General features: G+C 44.4%; 1 protein-coding gene across 1 annotated transcript; it reads right to left on the bottom strand.

Moving 5' to 3' along the window:
* Positions 1 to 305: 305 nt before the first annotated feature.
* On the bottom strand, positions 306 to 26,433 carry COG4 (component of oligomeric golgi complex 4). Its single transcript, XM_032424291.1, has 19 exons — positions 26,207 to 26,433; positions 24,461 to 24,543; positions 23,641 to 23,755; positions 21,198 to 21,372; positions 20,198 to 20,391; positions 18,299 to 18,404; positions 17,616 to 17,773; positions 16,852 to 16,910; positions 14,046 to 14,179; positions 11,384 to 11,502; positions 10,662 to 10,828; positions 9,695 to 9,860; positions 5,803 to 5,865; positions 2,791 to 2,907; positions 2,122 to 2,214; positions 1,419 to 1,502; positions 1,087 to 1,188; positions 743 to 871; positions 306 to 520 (listed from the first exon to the last, which is right to left on the bottom strand). Exons 1-19 carry the CDS (start codon positions 26,372 to 26,374, stop codon positions 386 to 388), a joined length of 2,367 nt encoding a protein of 788 aa, XP_032280182.1. The 5' UTR covers positions 26,375 to 26,433; the 3' UTR covers positions 306 to 385.

Here is a 26,433-nt window from a genome sequence, read left to right as displayed (position 1 = left end):
CAGCCTCTCCTCAGAGTAAACCTAATTCCCCAGGGCCCCAGATATACCCAAGTCCTTTAGGGCTGGCAGGGAGGCAGGCTGTTTGCTGTAGTGTCTGAGGACAGAATGGCCACCCGTGCAGAAAGCTGGCCTGCCTTGGCTTTCCCACATAATTAGGCGCCCAGGGGGACTCAACCCTCTTGGTAGGGAGAGGCTACCTGCAAAGCACCACCCAGACAGGCCTGAGTGCAGACAGCAGAGTGAGCTGAGCCTTATTTCCTGCTGTCTGCAGCGGAGGTCTGCTCCGTCAGAGCTGCCCAGGCCAGACAGCCTGCTCAGCTCTGTGGCGGCGGCCACTTAGGGAAGGGGCCTGAAGAAGGACGGGCCAGGTGGGCGCCCCCGGCGGCTACAGGCGCAGCCTCTTGATGTCCTCGCTGCGGAAGTCCATGCGCAGAGCCAGCACCTGGCGCACTTCGGCAGGGGTGAGGCGCCACGTCAGCGGGCCAGAGTTGGCGCCCCAGTAATCTAGGATCTCCGTGACCTGTGGGGAAGAACATAAGACAAGTCAGCAACGAGAGGCTACCCTGAGAGAAGGCCCTGGGCTCCGCCAGAGGCAGAGCAGGGGTGGTGCCCAGGAAGAAGGTGCTCTGTAGGGCTGGGCTGCTGGTGGACACTTGGTTTTGAGGGAGAGGCAGGGATCCAAATGTTTCTGCCTCTCTTCCCAGTTACCTTTCCCTCGCCAGGTCAAGGGAGCCACACATACCCGCTCCAGGTTGAGGATCGTGGCCATCTGGGAGAGCCGGGCAAACTTGTCTCGGATGGTCCAGGTGGTCACTGTGGTAAGGTAGGCGATGAGTGACCGCAGCTCCTTATCAAACTGCAGGCCGCCCAGCTGCAAGGGGGCACAGGCTCAGTCAGTGTTCAAGGCCTGGCCCTCATGTGGTGCCTCAGTCAGCTCCAAGGCCTCAGATGCCAGGGCAGGACTGGGGCTAGATATGCAGGGCCTGCGGGTAGCAGACGGAGGGGATGCAAGTCCTAGGATGGCAGGACTTGTCTTCCTCGGAGGAAAAACAACAGAGCTGGGGACCTGTACTCCCTGGACCTTACCCGGTTAAAGGTGGATTTCAGCACCACTCTCTCCAACTCGACTGCAATAAGGCTGGTCATGAGGCCGGTCAGGCTGTCATAGATGACTGGGGACAGGCTGGCCTGCACACAGAGGCTAGACATTAGTTAGAGTCCTACCTAAGCCCCTCTGCCTCGAACAGGAGTCTTCGGGGGGTAGGCACAGTTACAGGAGGCTGTTGGGGGAGTATGTCTACAGGCTGGGGCCTGGAAGAGTTTTGGGGGTTCCCAGTAGGGTGGGATGAGAAGCCAAAGGCTGCTGATTTGGGCAGAGGTAGGTAATTCCATAACCTGGTCTCTAAGCTCCTGCTCACCTTGAACTCTGCCATTTGTTGCTCCAGGTTAAGGATGAACTGTTGTACCCAAGGGTCATTGGCCTCATAGTCGTTGAACTCTTCCTATTGTCAGGAAACAAGCTGGGTCACTGGGGGTCTCTCCAGAAAGTACCATTCACCCTACCCCACTTTCACCCCTCTAAAACAACAGAGGAAGAGGCCTGTCCTCTCTAGCTTCTGACTCGTCCAGCTTAAAAGCAGCTTGGATGTCCAAGCTGGCGTATGCCGCTGCTGCTTTTACATCACACTTGCGATCAGGAAATGGCCCTGGGCTGCAGCAGCGGCCCACACAATACGGTAAAGCTCCTGGCCTTTTATTTCCTTTTGCATCTCATGTTCTGCAGGAATGATATCATTAGGCTAGAAAAAAAGCTCCTAAGTCTGATAGGTGGGGCAAAAAGCCTCAATAAAAGAGGATGTGTCAGGTCATGGCAAAGCCCCTACAGGTGTCTTTCAGAGCCCTTCTGTCTGCAGGAACAACTGTTTCCTGGGAAGAACCTAGTCTTCCAGGGGGAGAGGCTGAAATTCACATCCATAGAAGTATATTATACTTCCATGGAACTTCCCTCCAGAGAAGCAGGGAAGGGCTGGTCTATGCAGACAGCTCCACGGCCCTCCAGCCGGGGGGTTGGGAGAATGAGGAGTAATCCTGGGCCTGATGGCTGCCTATGGTCAGGCTGACCTCCTCGATGTTGTGGGAGACAGATAAGAAGGTGTTGATCCAAGGCTGCACCTGCGGCTTGATGGCTGTGCTGTTTAGCTCTGTCAGCCCTTCCTGCGGGACGAGGCAGAGACACATGAGACAAAGAAGACGCGTGTACCTTGCCCTTCCTTTCTTCGGCTCCATCCATCCCGTGACTGCCAGGGCATTCTTCCAGTTCTCAGGCTTTCCTGTGGGCCTGTCCAAAGTCTACCAGAAAATGCTAATCGAAGGGGTCAGAAACAACCCGTTCCTTTCCAGATCTGTGCCAGTTCAGGTCCAGGCTATGGGGTGGGTTTGGCAAACTCAAAAAAAGAGTTTTCTGAGTGCCTGATAGTAGGCAGCACCTTTGGCTAAGGCCAAGCAGCAGGTCCGAGTAACCATGTAGTTCCATTCCATCTGAGCACCTTTCTGGGCTCTTGGCACTGGGGGCCAAGTGGAGACTCAAGAGGACCAAAATGCTGGCTTGTCAGCATGACAACTGCTGAAAAACCTTTAATCTTAAAGGGACTCGAGTTCAGTGTCTTGCATGCTACCCCCTCATTTCTCCTTGTTTCCTTCTATACACTGATCCCATAATAAACCGGTAACAATATTCTCAGAGCAACACACAGGCACAGGATTCAGTCAGCAACTGATTCTGGGGCTTACCTGTAAGAGGTCTCGGAATTTGCTGGACACGGCAGCCAAGTCAGAAAGGCAGCTGTCAAACTTGGCCTGGGCCTGCTCCCCTCCAATGCCCTGGCTGAACAACTTGGTGCAGTCACTCTAGGGGAGAGTACCCAGTTATCAGGCTTCCAAGCATGGCTGGGCTGTGTGGGTGCAGGGAGAGTGGGGAGGATACCCACGTGCAACCAGCCATTTCTCCCAACTCCAGCTTTCTCTGGGAACAGCTATAGTCCATCCTAGGCAAGAGTCCTTGATAGGTTTCAGAAAACTTGGATACTATCCCAGTGGCTAGCCACTTGGCCCCCTCGTCCCCCTTTGTAAGGTGACAGTATTGGTACCAGGGGGGTGTGAATAAGAAACATAAAAACCGGAAGTTTTTTCATACCTTTAGAGTCAGACATTCCTAGCTTCAAATCCTGGCTTAGCTACATATTGGTTGAGTGACCTTGGTCAAGTGATTTAAAGTTTCTGAGCTTCAATTTCCTTGTGTATAAAATGGGCACACAAATTCCTGTCCCCATGGTAGCTGGGAGAGTCAGAGGAGATGATGCACAAAGTGCCTAGTGCACTTCCTGGCTACTAGCAGACACTAAGGAGACACTAGCTTTTATTGTTACAGTTTCTGCTTTTTAAATAATCTGGTCCTGGGGCCCCTGGGTGGCTCAGTCAGCTGAGCGTCTGACTCTTGACACCAAGGCACCCTGATAAATCAATCTTTATTAAAAAAATAAAATAATTTGGTTTGGCTGCCCAAGGGAGATCATCATGATCACAGCTAAATTTTAAGTGCTTACTATATGTCAGCCTGTTTAAAGCATTTATTACTTAAAGTACCTATCTTGGGGTGCCTGGGTGGCTCAGTCATTAAGCGTCTGCCTTCGGCTCAGGTCGTGATCCCAGGGTCCTGGGATCGAGCCCCGCATCGGGCTCCCTGCTCAGTGGGAAGCCCGCTTCTCCTCTCCCACTCCCCCTGCTTGTGTTCCCTCTCTCGCTGTGTCTCTGTCAAATAAATAAAATCTTTAAAAAAAAAATAATAAAGTACCTATCTTATGAAGTAGGTACTGTTACTATCCCTTTGTATAGATGGGGAAACTGAGGCACAGAGGAGTTAATAATTTGCCTAGCGCCACCCAGCAGTTAAGCTGTAGAGCTGGGATTCAAGCTGGGATTCTGGCTCCAGAGTGCCTGTCCCTAACCCCCACACTATTCCTAAAGGTATAGAGAACATCACAAGTGCAGCTGCTTGGAACTCGCCATGGTTTGCTCTGCCAGGAGCTCCCAGGTCACCTAGGAGATGAGGACAGAAGTCTGCTGTCTTGGCTACCGCAGAAGCAGCAGTGTGCAAGAGACAGGCGGAAGCCCTCAGTTCACGGCAGCTCCAATATGCACTATCTTTACCTAGCCTTTTAACCTCATCGCACCACCTGACCTATCTCACAGGTTTGCTGGTGGGGTTCAGAAAGAATACACGTGAAATGCAAATCTAAGGTGGGTGGGATTTATGGGAATGGTTTTTTCAGCTCTTTGCTCTCCTTTTCTTTCACTTGGCTAATTCTACTGGCTCAGTTCTGAATTTCTAACATGTCCCAAAATACTCCTTTCAAATTGAATATTCTAATGTTAAGGACAAAGTCAGGAATATAATCTAAGGTGCCGTGACTCAACAATGATGACAGCCACCTTGTTGAACACATACAGTGTGACAGATACTATGCTTTTGGTATTTTGTAAATATCACTCTTATTTTATTCCATTTTAAGGCCTTTTTGGGATAAATTCCTAATCTGAATCTCTCATCTGGCTGTTCTCTGAGCCTCCTTCAGGAATTGCATCAGTTACAAGGACTTGGCCCCCCCGTGCTGGCTCCTGGCCCCTCGGTGTGCCCAGCCCTCAAGCCGGCACTTACCATCAGCCTGTGCGCTGAGCCCTGTGCCTCCGCAGTAACATATCCTCCTTGGAAGAAGTGTCTGCTGGGGCGGCAGGGCCCTGGCTTCCCTCCTCTCCCAGAGGCAGACTTTCGGAGTGGGGGAGAGTTGGGCCCTTCATTTTCTAATATTTAGCAAAATGATTGCTTCGTGCTGTTACGTGTAACTATTAGTAGTTATTAACTACCCCTGCGTGCCTCTCACATACCAGGTATTTTATATTATCACATTCAATTTTCATAACTCTGCGAGGCAGAGATCATTCTCCCTATTTATACATGAGGACACTGAGGCTCTGGGAGGTTAGAGAACTTGCCTCATGCCACACAACTGGTCAGTGGTCAAGCGGAGATATGAACTCAGGGGCACCTGACTTCCAAGGCCAAGCAATTTCTACCACTATGCAGCCTTCCTTTAAAATAATGGTAACAGCAACAGATTTGTACAGGGTTTGGTAAACCCTATTTCATCTTAATTTCTTTCTTTCTTTTTTTTTTAAGATTTTATTTATTTATTTGACAGAGACACAGTGAGAGAGGGAGCACAAGCAGGGGGAGCGGGAGAGGGAGAAGCAGGCTTCCCACTGAGCAGGGAGCCCGATGCGGGGCTCGATCCCAGGACCCTGGGATCATGACCTGAGCTGAAGGCAGACGCTTAATGACTAAGCCACCCAGGCGCCCCTGATCTTAATTTCCTAACATTTTTAGGGGACTTTATCATTTTTTAAAGTGCTTTCAACCCCTTTTTAATTAGGCCCCCCAATAAACCCAAATGAGGGCAGGAAGGAGATCTGTTTTATAGATGAGAGTGCTGAGGCTCAGGGAGTTAAGGGACTTGCCAGAGGTCACAGGCCAAATATGTGCTTTATGTGCTGGAAGCACTAATTTGAATTCTCATCTTCCAACTTGTGGGTTGACCGCCAAGTGAATCCCCTCAAGTGCTCTGAAGGAAGACTAGCTCAATGCCAGGGAATGCACAGTCCCCATAAGAACCAGTGCACAGGACTCCTCCATGGGCAGGCCCAGAGAGGCTGCAGCTGCTGAAAACTGAGAGGCAATTTTCTCCATACCTCCAGCGTCTTCTTCAGCGTGGAGATGTTCTCACTGCACACTTCCACGTTGTTCAGGGTCACCTGGGAGATGAGGACAGAAGAATGTGACTTCCTGCTCACTGGTGTCTGTATCCATTCCAGTGCAGGCTGGCTGACTGGCTGACAGCTGTACTCCTGAGGCTCAGAGGGGGGCTAAGGAACATGCACAGCAATGTCATCTGGAAGGGCGCTAAGGTCTCAGACTGGGCAGAATGGTGAACCAGGCTTGCCCTTTCTCCTGTGCCTGACACTAAGGCAGCAAAGCCATCTGACCTCAGGGGTAGTGACCCAAGGTTTCAGGTCTTTTTGTTCCATGTTTAGGCACACAGGTCTGGGAGAAGTCCTGGGCTCTAAGCCCAGATCAATGAGGCAAAGGCTGACATTTATTTAAGAAATGCTTCCTGGGGTGCCTGGGTGGCTCAGTCATTTAAGCGTCTGCCTTTGGCTCAGGTCATGATCCCAGAGTCCTGGGATCAAGCCCCATGTCTGGCTCCTTGCTCAGTGGGGAATCTGCTTCCTCCTAAGCCCCTCCCCCTGCTCATGCTCTCTCTCTCAAATAAATAAATGCTCTCTCAAATAAATAAATAAAATCTTAAAAAAAAAAAATCTACCCTCTCATAGAGTTCACATTCCAGAAGGCAAGTCAGATAAGAAATACCAGGTCATGATAAACACAATGCAGAATAAAGCAGGGTGAGAGGATGGTAAGTTAGTGACAGGCCACACAGCTAGAGCCAGGAAGAGAAATCAGGTCTCCCTACTCTCGTCTCAGCCATGAGCTCCTTCTTTCATAACTCTATCGCCTTAGAAGCTCGGTGCAGAAATACCAATCATAAAAAGCAGCATGTAACAAAAGTGATGATTAAGGCACAAATTGCTATGGCACTTTAGAAGAAACATTTCGGTCTAAGGCATTTAAGGAAAGCTCCATAGCAGAGGTGGTAACTGAGATGAATTTAATTCAGCTCAAAAAGGCTGGTGTAATTCTGATAGTTGAGGGTGAGTACACTTCTCTACCCGTATCAGCCTTTCTCTAGTGCACTGTCAGTCCCTTTGATATTTTCTTAATGGTATTTAGGATTACCCAGTATTATTTTGTTTGCTTCTTGTTTGCCTTTCCCGCTAGAATGAGAGTGCCATGAAGGCAGGGATCTATTCTGTTTTCTTTAGAGCTATATCTCTAGTAGAACACGGCCCAACAGAACTTTCTTGATGATAGAAATATTCTAAATCTTGTCTAGTATAGTAGCCCTCGCTATCTGTACATGAGGCTAATGAACATTTGAAATGTGGCAAGTACAACTCAGGAACTGGATTTTTGGTTTAAATTTAAATAGCCACCTCTGCCTACTGGCTACTACATTGGGCAGTGCAGTTCCAGAGCCTAGAACAGTGCCTGATACATAGAAGCGTCGAGAATGAATGAGTAAATGAATGTGTTCTGCAGAAGGGATAGCATAAACAGTTGCAGAGTGGCAGAAAACCCCAAAAGGTATTTGGGGATCAGCAGAGTCAGTGCACGGATATGTGCAGGAAATGGCAAGAGGTAAAACTGCAGAGGTGAGTGAAGTCAGACTAGAACTTGGGAGCCATGCTCTCCTGTGGACAACAGGGTGGCACCGAGGATTACTACCTACCCGGTGAATGCTGCATTAGCACAGCTGTGGTTTGGGAATACTAATCTAGAGGCTGGGAGGAAGTGGAATTAGAGAGTTTGAGAGGATCATACTGTCTCTGAACTGGTGTGCTGGTGGCATGACCATGAAGGCAGGGGTGAGGCAGGGAGGAGCCAATTTTCAAGAGAGGTGTTAGAAGCTTCAGGATTTTGGGGTAAAAGAAGAATAATCCTAAAACCCCAGGGATTGAGATTAGGATGACCCCCTTGTGTCCCCAAGAGTGCTTCCCTCATCACTGTCCTGCAGCCAATACTGAAAGATCACGCTGCTGGCAGTGCTGCTGAGGCCACTTTCATGGGGGATGGGTAAGACTTAAAGCCTTTCGTTAGCATGCCACACACAAGGCTGCTAACATCACGAGCTTGCAGAGAAATAAGTGCACTGTCATGACAGTTCAAGGATGAAGGCCACAACTTAAATGTCTCCAAGGCATTTAAGGCCGTAAGAAAAATCTATCATAAGGGGAAAATGGATTTGAGTTCAAAAGGTATTGATTTCAAAGTTTCCTTTTACTGACAGTCCTTGTAAGCATGGATTCACTGGGCTTATCCCCAGCTCATGGTGACTGATACATCAGCACCATTGGGGAATTCATCTTGACAGCCAAATGAATCAAGGTGACATAAGAAATAAGTGCCGTGGTGGGAGTGACGACATTTTAAGTACTTGGCGTCAGGAAAACTAGAAACCTGTCACCAAGCATTTAGCATCACCTTTCTTGTTGGTCTTATCTTCTGGGCCCTCAAACAATGAAGCTGTCTGTGTGGCAGCCACTGTAATGGGGACTTGTGGGGCCAAGGGGAGGAGAATAGCACTAGAGTGGCAGGATGGTGAGACTCCGGAGGCTGTCAATAAACCACCAAGCAAAGAGGCAGAGCTTTGAGGTGGTCAGTAGCTAGGAGGTCGTTTCTGAGCAGAGAAATGAAAGAATAAAAGTAAGTGCTATACAAAATGAAACAACAGAATGCAAACAAAATGACAAATTTAAGTCAGTTCATGATCATATGAAACTGGCTGCCAGACATTTTGGCAAAGTTCTCCAAAGGTGTTGGATTTCAGAAGCTTCTTGGAGATGATCCTCTTTCTTGGAAACAACCAGGACGTCCCAAATCACTAGAACCCATGCTCAGGGAAAATATTTTCAGTGACAGGAAGAGAGTGGGGCTGCCTAAAGAGCCTCCATACTGAATCTGCCTGATAATATTTAGCAAAATATTAACTGTGGGTTAACTTGCACAGGTGGGTAGGTACTAGTATACTTATGCTTCTGTCTCTGAAAACAACATAACTCTTTTGGGGGTCACAGATACCTTTAAGAAGCTGATAAAAGCCAAGGACCCTGCTTCTAGAGTACAGATTTGGCATCTAACCCCAGGGTGTGCAGAGACCCCCATTTGTAGGCTACAGATGGAGAGTTCTGCTATTGGATGTTTCCTTCAGGCTCTGAACCGCAGGAGCCAAGAAGACTCAGAGCCTGGCCACTGTGGGGGTGGAGCAGAATGACCTCTGACAGCACTGTTACCACTCATGCCAACACAGCACGTGCCAGAAAGGGCGGATCACAGGCTCAGGACTCATCTGTATTCTTTTGGCTCATCACAAACTGGCTGTTAACCTTATATAAACCCTTTCATCCTTCCATGCTTCTTCCTTCCCACCTGTCATACAACCGGTAAGACACTGCTTCATCTTGTCCGTCTTCTGGCTAAGTGCTTTAAAAAGGTCATTTTTCTGAGGAAGTTGAAAGCCTAAGAAGTGTGCTAGGAAAACAGCCCCACTAGGCCTAAATGATCGGTATCCCCCATGTTGTGGGACTGCCCTCAGAGAAGTGGTCTGGAGGCTTGCCACAGATATTACGGTCAGTTCTGTGGCAGATGCAAGCCAAGCTTGATACTCAGTGGAGCCCCCTGAACAGCTTCATAGTGCTCTTGGGAATGAGCACTTGGGAGAGTTGAGCTGCCCAGCCTTCCAGGCAGGGAACAGTGATGTCCTGGATTGGGTTGCTCAGCAATAGGTCCCTAGATAAGAAGTGGTTTCAGAACCTTCTAGGAGGAGCTTTCCTTAAAGGAGTTTTCCTTCTATAGAGACACTGGATGATAAGTCTCTAGTTGAAAGCTAATTATACTGTGGCTTAGAGGTCATAGTTTAACCTCTTGAAATAAACGGACCAGCTCCCAACCTATGTGGCTACCTACCAGGAAGGACAGCTTGGCCTCGTCAGTGCTCTCAATGCCTTTTGTGTCAAATTTGCCTTGCTGGAGGCTGCTGTGCATGATGTTCACGGCACTCGTCACCCCGCGCTGGATGTCCTGTAAGGTGGTGGCCGGGAATCCCATCCGCAGCTTGTTACACAGAACATCCCTGGGAGGGGGGAGCAGAATGGCATATGGAGATTGACAGCACTCAATCTGGCTTCCAGGACAGCAGGACCAGAGGACCCACAACCCTAACAAAGCAGTATGAGCTGCTCTTTTGGGGGAATAACCAATCCTTGAGACCACTGTAGGAGAACTTCAGCATCCAGGGTATGAGAGAGACCAACACCCTTTCAAGGGCACTTGATATGACAAGAACATATAGAGGAGATTGGTCAGTTCTTTATTCCCTATGAGGATTTCAGTTATCGCCACTGAACTCCAACAAACTCAAGAGGAGGCATACAGCTTAATGAAAGGCAGTACCATGTAAGTGGTGAGAGAATAGGTTTTGGGAGTCAGTTCCGGGCTCTATTCCACATTCCGCCACTTATGAGGTGTATGATCTCCCTGAGCCCTAGTTTCCTCACCTGTAAGAGAGCTAAGGGTTCCTACATCATAGGGTTGTTATCAGGACTGAATGAGAGCAGGAAATTAGTATAGTGCCTGGTCTGCAGCAATGGAACTATGATCGCTATATTACAACTACTGCCTTCAACTGAGCTGCCTGTTCTCTTTCGTAGGCCTGAGGGCCAGTAACCCCTCCAATCCAGTCCAGGGAGCGTAGATACCTGGCTGCTGTACAGCTGCCTGGACCCAAGGATGTTGTACCATGGCTAGGAGCTTATATCCTATATAGCACTGAACTAGAATCATATGGAAAAAAAGGAAGCAACATGGGCCTCAGGAATCAATCACCACTAGGACCTTCTTGCTTCCTAGGAAGTAGAAAGGGAGTCGGTCCTACCTGAAGTCAGACTCCAGCTCTGTGGTAGCGAGGTTGATCATGGCGCAGAGACAGTCGATGCTGGAGCTAGACAGAGCCCGCCCAATGCACTTCTTAACAATGTAGAAGACATCATCCACCATGCTGGACGTCAACTGGCCTTTCTCATAGGTGTCCAGAGCCACAGCCTAACCAAAAGGCAAAGCAGCCAGTGAGGGCTCCAGTTCTGCATGCCACTGTTCTAGTGGTTCTGGAATAGGCTCTGGTTCTGCTCCCTTTTGAGCTTGTCCTTGTTTCTCCCAACACGGCTTACTCTGGTCACAGCTTGGTGTGGATCCTCCTTGCCAAAACAGCTCATTCCCCTACTGATGACTATGTTAGGACATTAAGTATTTAGGGCCTTTGCCCTGGGGTCATCTGTTACCTGGGATGTAAGACATCAGGAAAGGCCCTTCTTCCCCGAGGTTCCTCACCCACACACTTCCAGGGAGGCAGGGCACAAGTAGGTTCCCCGAGGAGCTGAGGTGTTCTTTTGTGATTCTTGGGAAAGACATCCTAGCTGGGTCTTTGAAGAGCATGACAACTCTAAAAATGCCCTCTAATCATACAAAGGGGTACTGCTCAGTTGCATGCAAGGGTATTCTCAAAGCAGGCCAAGAAATGTGACATGCCTCGGCCATTTCCTTCAGCCTGGCTTCTTGCATGGGAAGTCCCATTTCCAAGGGGTGTGTCCTCTGTCCTACCTTGTTGACAGTCTCCCTCATGAAGTACTCCTCCATGGTGATATAGAAGCCAATTAGCTCCTGCATGGTGCAGCTTAACAGGCAGTTATTGAGGAGCTTGTCCAGGCACTTCTGGTGCTCTAAGGGACAGCCAGCAAAGGGATACTCACTTTTCTTCCCCAAGGGAAAAAGTTCAACTGTTTTCATTTACCCAGGTTCCTTTCTGTACATAATTTACATGATTAGAATCACAGTACAAATTTTGTATTCTGCTTTAAAAAATTATGTCATATATGCCTTGGGGTACCTGGGTAGCTCAGTAGGTTGAACGTCTGACTCGTGATTTTGGCTCAGGTTATGATCTCAGGGTCATGAGATTGAGCCCTACATAGGGCTCTGTGCTTAGCGGAGAGTCGGCTTGAGGATTCTCTCTCTCTCTCTCCCTCTGCCCCTCCTACTCGTGCGCTTGCGTGCACACGCTCTCCCTCCCTCCCTCTTTAAAGCAAATAAATAAATCTTTAAAAAAAGTTTGTATCATATATGCCTGAAACTAATGTAACATTGTATGTCAACTATACTCAAATACAAAATTAAAAAACAGAAAAAGATTATATCATAAATATTTTCAACGTTTGTACACACAGCTTCTTTTATCTTTTTTTTAAGCTTACTTATTTTTAATGGCTGTGTGATATTTTATTAGGTAGTCAACATTTTTTTAAACTCTATCTTTAGACACCTGGGTTATTTCTAAATGTTTTGTCCTTATTAGAGATAACTGGAAACCACAGTAATTGGAGATTATGGTAATTTTTTAAAAAGATTTTTATCTTGGGGCGCCTGGGTGGCTCAGTTGGTTAAGCGACTGCCTTCGGCTCAGGTCATGATCCTGGAGTCCCAGGATCGAGTCCCGCATCGGGCTCCCTGCTCGGCAGGGAGTCTGCTTCTCCCTCTGACCCTCCTCCCTCTCATGCTCTCTGTCTCTCGTTCTCTCTCTCTCAAATAAATAAATAAAATCTTTAAAAAAAAAAAAAAAAAGATTTTTATCTTTAAGTAATCTATGTACTCAACATGGGGCTCGAACTCACAATCCTGAGATCAAGAGTTGCACACTCACTGACTGAGCCAGCCAGGCGCCCCATAGTAAATGTTTCTGTACAAAGAACTTTTTACTTCTTTCCCATTAGAATTAATTAGTAAGCCTTAAAATACTTAAGTTTTCAGGGCAAAGACTGAAATATATCGGGTACACTATATTTCATTCTCTAAACCAGTGTTGTCCAACAGAATTTTCTGTGATGATTAAAATGTTCTGTATCTTTGTTGTCTAATATGGTAGCCACTATTGAGCACTTGAAATGTGGCTAATGTTAACTGAGAAACGGAATTCTTAATTTTAGTTAAATGTAAATTTAGACAGTCCCATGGGGCTGGTAGCTACTGTACTGGACACACAGCTCTGAACAGTGACAGTCAGTATGAATAGTAATGCGCATCAAACTCCAAAAAAGCATACATCCTCCCTTAAACACCAAATCAAAGCAATACCATACTAGGTCATATAAATAATTGCCTTGCCATGTATTATTGACATAAGTCACGTAGAATGCCACAGATGCTGTGCTAATTTCAAGTCTCTAGTTCAGAGAATCCTGCATATACTTAACCAGCAGGAATTAAATGGTCTTCTTAAAAAATCCAGAGAATCAATTTGTAAATGAAACTGGACTGTGGTACACATTTTTTTCCAATGTATTTATCCCTTCAAAACTTGTGACTGGGGGAATTGGGAGACTGAGGGAGGGAGTGAAAGGCTTTCTTTATACTATGTACTCTTTTCATATACTCTTTAAACTATATACTCTTTTCTCAATATTATGGCTCAATACTGTATTGAAGTGTTATTTTTTTTAAAAGATTTTATTTATTTGAGAGAGAGACCGAGAGCAAGTGTGCACAGCTTGATCCCAGGACTCTGGGATCATGACCTGAACCGAAGGCAGACACTTAACCAACTGAGCCACCCAGGCGCCCCTTAAGTGTTATATACGATAAAATTCACACCTTGTATGTGTACATTTCAATGTTTTTTTTTAAAGTAACTTTATAGAGTTTTCTAACAATAGCCACAATCCAGTTTTAAAAATTCCTATCACTCCCAAAAGTTCCCTTATGGAATTAAGTATATCTTTTTGCTCTATCTACCTATACAGCATGTGTGCAAATCACCTATTTTATTTATTATTATTATTTTTAAAGATTTTATTTTTAAGTAATCTCTACAGCCAATGTGGGGCTCAAACTCACAATCCCAACATCAAGAGTCACATGCTCCGCCGACTGAGCCAGCAGGTGCTCTATATCACCTATTTAAATTAAATGCTAATCCCTAAATCAGAGCTGGTGAGAAAACATGGTGTGCAGAAAAGATCAGAGGAAAATAATTTAACCATTCTGGGCATTAGCTTTCCTCACTTGTAAAATGACTAAATGGCCTCAAAGACCCAGTCCAATTCTAATATTCAGTAAGTCTATCTTTCCTTTTGGGAGTCAGTTTGCCCACAGACCACAGAGGCTAAGAAGCCCTAGTTATTTCCTTGTTACAAGATCTATGGCTTAACCATTAGAAAACAGTGCCAACTCTGTCCTAGCCCTCCCAGAAAATACGGGACATGCCTTTTACCTTGCTTTACTTCTTCTGAGGCCATGGAGTCCCCCACCTCGAAATCAGAGCTGATCCTCTTCCTGAGGAAGCGTAAGTACAGCTCACTGCGGGCATTCATGAGGGTGACCTCAGTCAGGATAGGGTCCAGTTCCCTGAGATACATGGAGCAGAAGGAATAAGCAGGAGGCCACTGGATTGCCAGATATAAGAGCTACAGGGCAAACAGAGTCTCAAACTCCCTCTCCCACCAGGCCCAGAAGGGTCAGCTCTGCCAGATGGTTATCCTGGCTCTGCTGGATACTGAGAGACAGCTGTCAACCATATATTCCACTTACCTGTTTCACCTGAACCATTCACCCGCTAAAATACTGTCAGGGCTAAATAAGAGACTGGGAGTTGTATTTTTGTTAGTGGTTTGAGTAAAAATTGTCTATGCTTCATATGAAAGGAACCACACCTCTCCAACCTCTTATTTAGCTGTGGTGGGATTTTAGGATACACCATTAAACTGTGTCCCACACCCATTCATCTATCCAGATGAAGACCCAAAACAATCTTGAAAAAAATAACAAAGTTGAAGGACTCATATTTCCCAATTTGAAAACTTACTATAAGGCTACAGCAATGAAGACAGTGTGGTACTGCCATAAGGACAGGCATATAGATTAGAGTCCAGAAATCTTCACATTATGGTCAATTGATCTCCAACAAGAGTGCTCACACAATTCAATAAGAATAGTCTTTTCAACAAATTGTGCTGGGATGATGACTGATATCCACATTAAAAGAAATGAAGTTGAACCCCTCCCTCACAGTATACACACAAATTAGCTCATTTTCTACACTGAATTCCAGGAGATCTTTTCAAAACATAGATTTGGTCATACTGTAATCATATGATTTCCATAGCGCTTAGGATATAGGACCTGAGTGGCCTGACTCTAACGACCTCTCTGGATTCAACTCAGGCTCTCCCCAACTCTGTACTTCAACTACACTGCTCTTCTTTCAGGTTTTCAAATACACAGTGACTTTGCACATGTTTTCCCTGCTCCACCTGGAAAACTCTTCACCTCTTATTTCTAGTCACTCTTTTTTTTTTTTTTTAAGATTTTATTTATGTATTTGACAGAGACACAGTGAGAGAGGGAACATAAGCAGGGGGAGTGGGAGAGGGAGAAGCAGGCCTCCCGCCGAGCAGGGAGCCCGATGCGGGACTTGATCCCAGGACCCTGAGATCATGACCTAAGCTGAAGGCAGACGCTTAATGACTGAGCCACCCAGGAGCCCTCTTTTTTTTTTTTTTTTAAGATTTTGTTTATTTATTTGACAGAGAGAGAGAGAGCAAGTGAGCACAAGCAGGGAGAGGCAGAGGCAGAGGGAGAAGCAGACTCCCCGCTGAGTGGAGAGCCCGATGTGGGGCTCGATCCCAGGACCCTGAAATCATGACCTGAGCTGAAGGCAGGCACTTAACTGACTGAGCCACCCAGGCGCCCCATTTCTAGTTACTCTTAAGGTCTCAGATCTAAGGTCATTTCCTCAGAGATTTTTCCTTGAACTTTATCAGCTTAGGTTACGTCCCTTTATTACATGCTCTCCTGCACACTATACTTAGTATATCACAATGATTCACAATATGAACTCTAGAGTCTGAATACTTGGATTCTATTCCTGGCTCTGCGATCTTCTAGCTGTACAACCTTGGGCCAGTCACTTAACCTCTTCAGGCTTCAGTCTCCTCTTCTGTAAAAAATGTTTATGGATTAAATCAGTGACCCTCAACTGAAGGAGATCTTACACCCCACCCTCCACTCCCTAGACATCTGGCAGTGTCTGGTGACAACGTGCTGCCAGCATCTAGTGGGTGGAGGCCAAGAATGCTACTACTACACATCTTACAATCCACAGCAGTCCTCCCTCACAAAGAATTATCTAGCCAAAACGACAATAGGACAGAGGATGAGAAACCCCTGAATAAATGACTGAATATTTGTTAAGTGTTTAAAACAATGTGTGCCATATAGTAAACACTATATATTTGTTAGCTATTATTACTATCTACTTTATAGACTACAGATGCCACAAGGAAAGAATTATGTCTGGTTTGCTTACTTTGCTTGCTGCCACATCCCCAGTACCAAAGACCAGTGTTTGACCCATAATGTGTACTAAGAAAAATTTACTGATTGAATGAATACATTTTTATAATGTTTGAATTTTCTTTTAACAAGCATATTTTTAAATTTTTTTATTATTTATTTATTTATTTATTTATTTTAAAGATTTTATTTATGTATTTGACAGAGAGAGACACAGCGGGAGAGGGAACACAAGCAGGGGGAGTGGGAGAGGGAGAAGCAGGCTTCCCGACGAGCAGGGATCCCGATGTGGGGCTCGATCCCAGGACGCTGGGATCATGACCTGAGCCGAAGGCAGACGCTTAACGACTGAGCCACCCAGGGGCCCCTGTTTATTTATTTTTAAGATTTTTATTTATTTACTTGACAGAGAGTGAGAGACAGTGAGAGAGGGAATACAAGCAGGGGGAGCGGGAGAGGGAGAAGTAGGCTTCCCGCCAAGCAGGGAGCCTGATGCGGGGCTCCATCCCAGGACCCTGGGATCATGACCCGAGCCGAAGGCAGACGCTTAATGACTGAGCCACCCAGGCGCCCCTAACGAGCATATTTTTATTAGAAAAAAGTAAAAGCTTGAGTCATAGATAAAATATTTCTAAAACGCAGACCACCTTATAATAGAGCAGTCTCTGAATGTTACATGATTACCAATTCAAACTCCTATGGGCTAAAGAAAACAGGATTATTACCTTGGTTCTCTTTTTTCTGTTGTAGAATTTCTCATCAAGCTGTTCTGGACATGCCGGAACTGCAATATACCAAAGAAATGAGAATGCTCTTCCCCACCCTCCGTCTATCTTCCTCTTGCTGGTCCCTCCAAACTTCTGACATAAAAGAATGTTTAAGTTTAGTTTGCTTAACAGGCAAGCCAAAAGTAGGCTCTCAGGATGATGAACCAAAGATTTACTTTTGATTTAGATGCTAATGCTCTCCTTTATTATTGCACTTTAAAGCGATGTTAATGGTGTTCCAATGAACTACTATCTAGTCTCCTAGAGTTCTAGAAATAAAGTTGTATGGGCTACTCCTATTTCTAAATCCTACTCTTACTTCCTCTGCTCAAAGGAAAGGAGAAATAAAGTTCACAAAAAAGCAAGTGTTACTGTGAGCACTTAAGGAACTAAGGAGAAATCAGAGACAAGAAGTAAAATTCTCCTTATATCACGAGAAGGCACTATTGCACATTCTGTGATAGAGAGGTGCTCTAATGTTTCTGTTTTGTGTTTCTTTCAGGAAGCCCTTTCTACTTCTTTCTCAATCTTGTACTATATCATCAGGACACCTCAAATCCAAAGTAAGCTGGCGACGGGCAAGATGCAGGCAGTTTGCATTTGGTATTTATTTTTCTATCTACCTCTTTTTTCATCCCTTCCCTACCCCACCCCCAATTTATTTTATTCAGTATCCCTGGCTCACACTGTTTCCAAACCCACCTGCAGCTTCTCCTACTCACCTGCTGATGGTAGTCCCTCTGCTTGATGAACTTGTCCACCACCTTCTCCACTTGTCTGTCACATTCTACCTGCAGGTATTTTATCAGGGTATAAAGTCTCCCTGGCCCATAATAGGTCTCCACTATTGGTTGGTGGGTCTCCACAATGCGGGCAATACCTAGAATGGAGAAAATGAGAGGGCTGGATTCCAAATATTCTTCTCACAAAATAAACTTTCTTCTATCCAGGATTGACCTGGGTCTAACTCAACCCTTTAAGGCTATTTCACCTCCCAAAATGAATACAAATGGTTCTTGCCAATGCTGAGAGTCGCTAAGCAAAATTTGTCTGTTTAATATGTACAGTGCTTGGTAAATCAGAAGGCATTTACTTTATGCTGATAGTTTAATAGAGCATCTTTGGAAATCAGCATCACTCTCTTCCCAATAATTTACTTTAGGGTTAAATTTACTCTTAGCATTTGGGTCTTGAAGGCTAGGGAGGAGCAAAACACTTGAGAGACTCTAATTTTTGCTAATTAGATACTGAATTAGAAAGTTAATTCTCCAATGTATCAATCAATACACAGTAAGCTACAGGATTAAACTGAAGGCATCAGGCTAACAGGGAGAAAAGAAAAGCTAGGATATGGGTGTTAGGTAGAAATGTCTCCAGTCTCTCTGGAGTGGAAAAAGAGACTTACCCTCAAAAAGAAGAGTGAGTGTATCTGCAAAGATGACTGCCGCTCTCCGATCACTCATGTCTGTCCCCAGCACCAACAGCAGATTCTCCTCTGCTTTACTGGCCACCTGAAAAAAGCAGAAAATCCACAGCAGTTCTCAGATCAAAGGCTAGTCTCAGTTTTCCAAAAAGACCTCCCACTGACTTCCTTTTTCCCATGTTTGCTTTGATGGTTGAAAGCTTAGACAGCACAGAGGAACCTCCCTTGGGGGCTCTGAGTTGTCTGGGCCTCAGGCAAGACAAAGAACTTGAGCGCAGTGATAACTCTTCTTCAACGCAAAGACATAAATAATGCTTTCCTTTTCTTTGAAGATATGTATTGTCATTACCCAAAGGAGAGAGTCCCCACTTCCAATAATCACCTCAAAGGATAACTCAGTTATCATTAATGGTGCTTCATTGGGCAGGACAAGGAAGCTGGGTACTGCAGAAGGGATTTTTAAGGGATTTAAAGTAGAAGCCATTTCTAGGTCCCAGGTGGCAAAGTACTGATAAAAAATACTGCCAGCCACCCCATCTCCCCCTTATATTTTATTTTTAATAAATTTTTTAGAATGGTTAAGACATACACACTTAAATATTCAAAAGGAATAAAGGAGTGTTCAGTGAAAAGCAATTCTTCCTCTTACCTATGTCTCTCAGTCTCCTAAGTCTCTTCTCCAGAGATAACCGTTGTTAACCCTTTGAAAAATACCCTATGCTTATACAAGCATATATATATATATATATTTTTAAATTTTTATTTATTTATTTGAGAGAGAGAATGAGATAGAGAGAGAGAGCATGAGACGGGGGAGGGTCAGAGGGAGAAGCAGACTCCCTGCTGAGCAGGGAGCCCGATGTGGGACTTGATCCTGGGACTCCAGGATCATGACCTGAGCCGAAGGCAGTCGCTTAACCAACTGAGCCACCCAGGCGCCCCACAAACATATATTTTTATTGCCACCTCTGTCATTTGAAGCAGAAATGTTGCATATAGTTGTTTAACTTAACCATACATCAGAGAGTGAAACATGTCAGCACATACGGAACTATCTCATTTTTCTTAATGCAGAACAGTGTTCTATTACAGAGAATTTGGAGGGGAAGTGGCACAATACACTCTGACACAGAGTTACAAACAATAACCCTCTGCATACATGCCTGCTGAGATTTGCTTCTTTCCATCTAAGGTCAAGGGGAAGGGGCTGAGACTTTAACTGAAACCTGTTTCTTTTTCAGGATTTAACCCTAAGTGATCTCACCTCCTTCATCTCAATGTGGCTTATGTTGAGACTCAAGCCTGGTTATGAAGTCTTAAAAAGAGTAACCAACAACTTTGAATGCTCTTAAAAGAAGCCAGTTCCTGGCTGACAGCTTAAAAAGGGTGATTCAACTTGTCAGAGAATTTGCATTTCATTTCATTTTATTTTTTTAAAGATTTTATTTATTTATTTGACAGAGAGAGAGACAGTAAGAGAGGGAACACAAGCAGGGGGCGTAGGAGAGGGAGAAGCAGGCCTCCCGCTGAGCAGGGAGCCCGATGCGGGGCTCGATCCCAGGACCCTGAGATCATGACCCGAGCCGAAGGCAGTCGCTTAACCGACTGAGCCACCCAGGCACCCCGAGAATTTGCATTTTAATTTTCCTATGTTTTCACTTGGTCTGTCAGAAATTAATGTACATCAGTAGATGTCTAGACCATGCCTAGATAAGTGTTGAATGAACGTGTACATCCAGTCCTGCTAGGCTACAGTGAGAGCAGGAAAGGGGAGTTAAATCCAGATGTGACAAAGTATCCACAGAAACTGGATCCATACAGTGCCCCAATCTGCAGGCAGAGAATCATACCACTATCCTACCAAGCAATCAGGGGCCATACCTGCTTGCAAAGGTATTCTGAGAACTTGCTTAATCCCTCCTCATGCAGACCCAGCAGTGGGAAGATCTTGAAGAAGCGCTCCACCTGGGGCAGATCTCCTTCCTTAGTAGCGATGGCAAACTTCTCTGTTACAATGGCTTTGAGACGCTGCTCAGCTTCCTGCAGCAATTTCAGGTTGGCATCAATCATGCTGCCTGCACATTGGGAGGAAAATGGGAATTAATGTAAAGAATGGTACTCTGTCAGGTCTATGCCACTTTGTGCACCATTATTCATTCGAAATATATACAGAAGTTATAATCAGCAAAAGAAATAAGATCTGTGGCACAAATAACTATAACAAACTAAGTGTATGATAAGTGTAATAAGAAAAGTGTTCACAAGTCACATTTCTAGTTGAACTAATTAGAAAAGTCTTCCCAGAAATGGTATCCCATCTTTTAAAGATGGGCAGGGTTTTGATACCTGAATAGGAGGAACTTACATTCCAAGCAAAGGGAATGAAATGAGCAAAGGAACAGAAATAAAAAGATGAAAAAAAATATTTGTAGAGTATTGCAAGTAATATATACTCTGGCATATAGAGGACTCTATATATGTGCACATTGAATGGATGCATGAGTGAATAGCATGAAACAAGGTGAGAAAGACAGGGTGGGTTGAAATCACAGAAGGCCTAGAAAGCCAGGCTAAGAATTTAATTTTGTAAGTAGGTGATATGGTCAAGTGAAAAGAACCCACTGGCCAGAGGACAGTAGATGTGGATTCAGTTTCCTTTTCCATAAAATGGGAATAACAACACCTGTCCTAGGGTGGCCTATGACCTATATAGGGTTGAGTACCAGACAAGGAAATTGCCTAACAGATGCCCTTTTCTTGGTTGAGTTTGCCTTGCTCAGATAACAGATGCTTGTAACTAACCCAGAAATGATAGGTACTTAAATCAGATTACAGACGCTTGTAAAAACTGTAGAAATCAACAGTTTGGGATGGATGTCACCTTCTTTGCCCTGTCGACTGAGCTCAATGACTGACTTGTCCAGGCACAAGTAGCGATGAATGTGGGCCGCAGCCTGCTCATAATCTTCATTCCTCAAAGCAGTCTGAACTCCATCCATGCAGAACTTCAGGTCCAAGATATCATCAGCTCTCTGAATGGCTTGATAGAGGCGGTTCTGCAAAAAGACTTGGTGCTTAAAACAATGTCCTATTCTTTCAGAATATCTCTTCAGAAGGTAGGGAGATTCAGGGGCAGAATCTGGTTAACCAGAGGCCCTGAACCAAAACCACTACCACTCACAAAACTGTTATTGATGATGATTAATAGCACTGACAGGTATCATACAATTTTATTTATGTGACCAGATCATTCATTTTAATGGAAGCAGGAACAGGGACAAGCCATATTTGTATTTGGCTGATGCTGTTAAATTAATAATGGAATCGGAGTGTATTTAACATTTGGAAAGAGGACATTATAAACCAAGTAATAAAATAAGTGAAACATATGGAAAATATTTTTCTTTTAGAATAAGCAAGATTTTTTTTTAAAGTTTTACTTATTTAAGTAATCTCTACATCCAACGTGGAGCTAGAACTCACAACCTTGAGATCAAGAGTCACACGCTCTTCCCACTAAGCCAGTCAGGAGGCCCTAGAATAAGCAAGAATGTTTTAAAGAAATCTTAATAATGTGACTTGGTGGCTGTATGGCCATAGTGTTTTGTGGTAAGTTATTTTTGCAGAATCTCAACAAATAGATTGGGAAGAGTTATGCTATTTCACAGGGGAAAACTGAGGCTGGGACTTATTCAAGAGCCCAGATCTTGTGCTATTCACTACAGTAGTCATTAACAATCTGTGGCCATTGAGCACTTGAAATGTGGCTAGTCCAAATTAAGATGTGTAAAACACACACTGGATTTCAAAGACTTAGTACAGAAATAAAGAAGGCAAAATATCTCATTAATACCATTTTAAAAGTAATCTAAAAGTAATCACATATTTAAATGATATTTTGGATATAATGGGTTAAATAAAACATTACTGAGATTATTTTCACCTATTTCTGTTTTACTTTTTATTTTTTAAAGATTTTATTTATTTATTTGAGAGAGAGAATGAGATAGAGAGAGAGATCATGAGGGTCAGAGGGAGAAGCAGACTCCCTGCTGAGCAGGGAGCCCGATGCGGGACTCGATCCCGGGACTCCAGGATCATGACCTGAGCTGAAGGCAGTCGCTTAACCAACTGAGCCACCCAGGCGCCTTTTTATTTTTTAAAGATTTTGTTTATTTATTTATTTGACAGAGCAAGAGAGCACAAGCAGGGGAAGCAGCAGAGGGAGAGGGAGAAGCAGTATCCCTGCTAAGCAGGGAGCCTGATGTGGGGCTCAAGCCCAGGACCCGGGGATCATGACCTGAACCTAAGGCAGATGCCTAACCAACTGAGCTACCCAGGTGCCTCTCTGTTTTACTTTTTAAAATAATGGCTACTAGTGAGGCACCTGCTGGCTCAGTCAGTAGAGCATGCAACTCCTGATCTCAGGGTCATGAGTTCAAGACCCATGTTGGGTGCAGAGCCTACTTTAAAAAAGAAAGAGAAAGAAAGAAAGAGAAAATAAAATTGAGAAAAATGGCTACTAGAAAAATCTAAAGTTAAATGTATGGTTTATATGCTTTTTCAATTTGGATGATTTTTATTTTATTTTCTTGCCTAAATGTCTGGCTAGAAACTCCAGTACAATGTTGAAGAAAAGAAGCAAGAGCTGACATCCTTGTTTTATTCCTGATCTTAGGGGGAATGCACCCAGTCTTTTACTGGTAAGTATGAAGTTAGCTGTGGGTTTTTTGTAGATGACCTTTATCAGGTTGAGGAAGTTCCCTTTTATTACAAGTTTTTTGAGTTTATGCTTTTTCTGAGTTTATGAGATGATCATGCGGTTTTTGTCCTTTATTCTACTGATATGGTGGATATATTAATTGATTTTCAGATGTTAAAGCAACCCTGCATTCCTGGGATAAATTCCACTTGGTCATAGTATAATCCTTTTTTTTTTTTTTTTAATTTATTTTTTGACAGAAAGAGACAGTGAGAGAGGGAACAGAAGCGGGGGAGTGGGAGAGGGAGAAGCAGGCTTCTTGCTGAGTAGGGAGCCCGATGCGGGGCTTGGTCCCAGGACCCTGGGATCATGACCTGAGCCAAAGGCAGACGCTTAACCAACTGAGCCATCCAGGCGCCCCATAGTATAATCCTTTTTATGTGTTGCTAGATTTGGTTTGTGTGTTGTTGAGGATTTTTATGTCTTTATTCATAAGAGGTATTGGTCTGAAGTTTTCTCTTCTTCTGCCATCTCTGTCAGGTTTAATGGTGCTGCTCTAATTTCTAATGTGGTGGCTTCTCTATTGCCCTCTACTAAAACATCAGAAGTTCAATGGGATTACCTTGGCCAAGTCAAGCTGACGGACTTTGCTGGATACATTCTCAGCTAGGTTGCAGGTAAAGGTGATCATTCCAGCTAGCTGCTTTGCATCTCCTTCAATCAACTGCAGGTTGGGACTGGAGACACATGTCAGCACACACACATCCATAGGGGCAGAAGGTAGGAATATGAGATGGAAAATTTTTTTTGTAAATGGAGACTATGTCTTCTACTGTCTTTGTACTTCCCCACAACTTTTAGCTCAGTTCACTCTACTCACAACTTTTCCTAAAGAGGATTTTACTGAAAACTGAGTTCTATACTAAATAAAAAATTACTTTTTATAACTACTAAATAGACCCCTATATAGGTACTGCTAAAGAACCAGAGAACAGATGCTCCCCACTGCTAAGTATAAAATGCACTAACCAACAATCAAAGAGGGTGACGGGATCAAAGAGCAATTTTTATGACTAGCAAATACACAGAGTTTGTAAAAACAGTGGTTCTCAAACTTGAACCATAATCAGGATCTCTTGGTGTGTCTGTTAAAAGCTTGTCAGATTTCTGGGCTCTACCCCCAGAGTTTCTGGTTCAGTGGGTTTTGAGTGGGGCCTCATAGTTTGCATTTCCAACAAGTTGATACTTGGAAGTATCAAACTTCCAAGGACACTTTGTGAACCACTTGACTATACCCTTAAGTGTTCACTTAACCTTGAAATAATCTTCCTGTACATTTCAAAGTCAAGTGGCATTTTATAACAGAAAGTTAGGAAAAACAGTAATTTATCCAGTGGTCCTTGTCGGAATTACAATAGCTCTTGCTGAGCTGGGAGACTCACCCCATTCGGTGGAGAGTGACCATTTTACTTTCAATGGTGTTTTGCTGTTCCAAAAGAGCATCCAATTCTCTCTCTACCACTTTCTGAAACACAGACAAACATTTTGTCATCAGAATGGTCAGAAGGAACCTTAAGAGTTATCTAACCCAACCACTTAGCTGAAGGGTGAATCCCATTTCAAATGTCTTTCCTTTCACTGAGCTCTCCTAGGACTTTAACCAATACTTTATTTTTGCATTTATCACACTGCATGATGACTGTTAGCTTCTGTGTATTTTATTCCATCTAGCAGATGAATAACACAAAGACAGAACTAAACTTTTATTCAGTATAATTAGCACAGTACCTAATGCAGGAAGGCATTTAAAATATAATGGCTAAACAAATGAAACTTTCAAAGTGACAGTTACAAAAAGTCTCTTCATAGTGTACAGTCAGTACCCTGAAGGGATAAATACATAATTCTCTCAGTGAAGTTATTTACAGCATTACTGCAACTGACATTAACCTTCTTAAATGCTTGAGTTTCTTCATCTGTAAAATGTAATACATATCCCATAGGACTGTTGCGAGAGCCAAACAAGGTAACAAACATAAAGTGCTCAGCATAGTATGTGAAATATTGTTCATTAATAGCCATCAATATCAACTACACATTTCTATTAAAATAGTTCAGTAGGATCCAGAGGGGAACTTCCCCTTGACAGTCATCAAATACAAATACAGAACTAATATTATTCTGTCTGTAAGATGGACTTAATTTCACCTTAAAAATTGACTGACTCAATGAATGCACGCTTAGGACTGTTAGAGTACTAAATTTTATAAAGCACATCTTGCTGAAAAATGTTACCATAAACTGCCTGAGTTGGTGCAAATTAATATTTGAAAATATTCTTAGATATCAATAATCCCCCCTCCCTCCTGCTGAAACTGCCTTTTGTACTCAACCTTAATTAAAAGTTTAGTTTAGGGAACAGGTACTAAACTTTTAGATCAGAGCTTGGATCTCTTTCTTCTGAGTGGCAAGGAACCCAAATGATATTTAAAAATATATTGACAGCATCAGGTTGCCACGGAAAATGAAGGAGGCTGCAAAAAATCCTCAAGAGAATAAATATAGTCCATGCCCCTATCTGACACAATGCACGGGTCCAAGAGATGAAAGTTACTAGTCCGATTAGACAGTTGTGCCTGTCTTAAAACCTCAAGCTTCTACAAAGCTGCGGACTTACCGAAACGCTAAAATTACACCCCCAAATCATTCCCCACAGAAGTATTAAAACGCTTAAATTTATTTACAATGACTTCCTGCTTAAATGAGAACACGGTGAACGCGTTTCGTAATTTTTAAATTGCTAATTCAATGCTAGAGCGCCTTGCTTATTTTGATAAGCAAATAAGCAAGCTTATTTGATAAGCAAAAGAGCGCCTTGCTTATTTTGATAAGCAAGCGAGACTGACGCTGTCAGTCTAACTGCTCTAGCCAAGAAACTTAATCTAGATTAAGGGCCAGGGGCATCAAGGGGAGCGAAGCAGATCGCCGAGATAACAGGGAAAACAAGTTTAGGGACACCAGATCAAGCGAACAGAGATGTCACGTCCCCCCAAATACACTCAACTACACTCCTTGAATAAGTGCTTTTTTGTTTCCCTCGGCAGAGGCAGAGAGAGAACTTCCCACAGCCCGGAATTCCCAAGACTGACGGCTCCAAGCCCACTGCCCCTGATTCAGCCCCCTCCCACCTCCTCGCCGCAGAGCCGTTCGTATACAGCCTCTAGCTCCTGCAGCTCGGTCAGAGAGCGAATGAGCTCGGTAGAGATTTCCGAGCAGCGGCCTCCTCCCATCCCCTCGGGCGGAGGAACCCCTGACAGCTTCTGAGGGGAATCGAAATCCGCCATCTTGGTCCCCATTCCGTGCTTCCGGCCCCGCGAGGCCCCGGCCTCGTTTGCGCGCCAGGTCTTTGCGACTG

Source organism: Phoca vitulina, unplaced genomic scaffold, assembly GCF_004348235.1.
Source record: "Phoca vitulina isolate PV1807 unplaced genomic scaffold, GSC_HSeal_1.0 scaffold30, whole genome shotgun sequence".
Classification (NCBI taxonomy): domain Eukaryota; kingdom Metazoa; phylum Chordata; class Mammalia; order Carnivora; family Phocidae; genus Phoca; species Phoca vitulina.
Note: the sequence above shows the minus strand (reverse complement) of the source record. Positions and strands in the feature narration are given on the sequence as shown.

Coding starts and splice junctions, on each gene's coding strand:
- COG4 (XM_032424291.1), bottom strand. CDS start 26,374: ATGGGGACCAAGATGGCGGATTTCGATTCCCCTCAGAAGCTGTCAGGG. Junction 1,503..2,121: donor TCTCCCACAACATCGAGGAG/GTCAGCCTGACC, acceptor TCCTGACAATAG/GAAGAGTTCAACGACTATGA. Junction 1,189..1,418: donor AACAAATGGCAGAGTTCAAG/GTGAGCAGGAGC, acceptor CTCTGTGTGCAG/GCCAGCCTGTCCCCAGTCAT.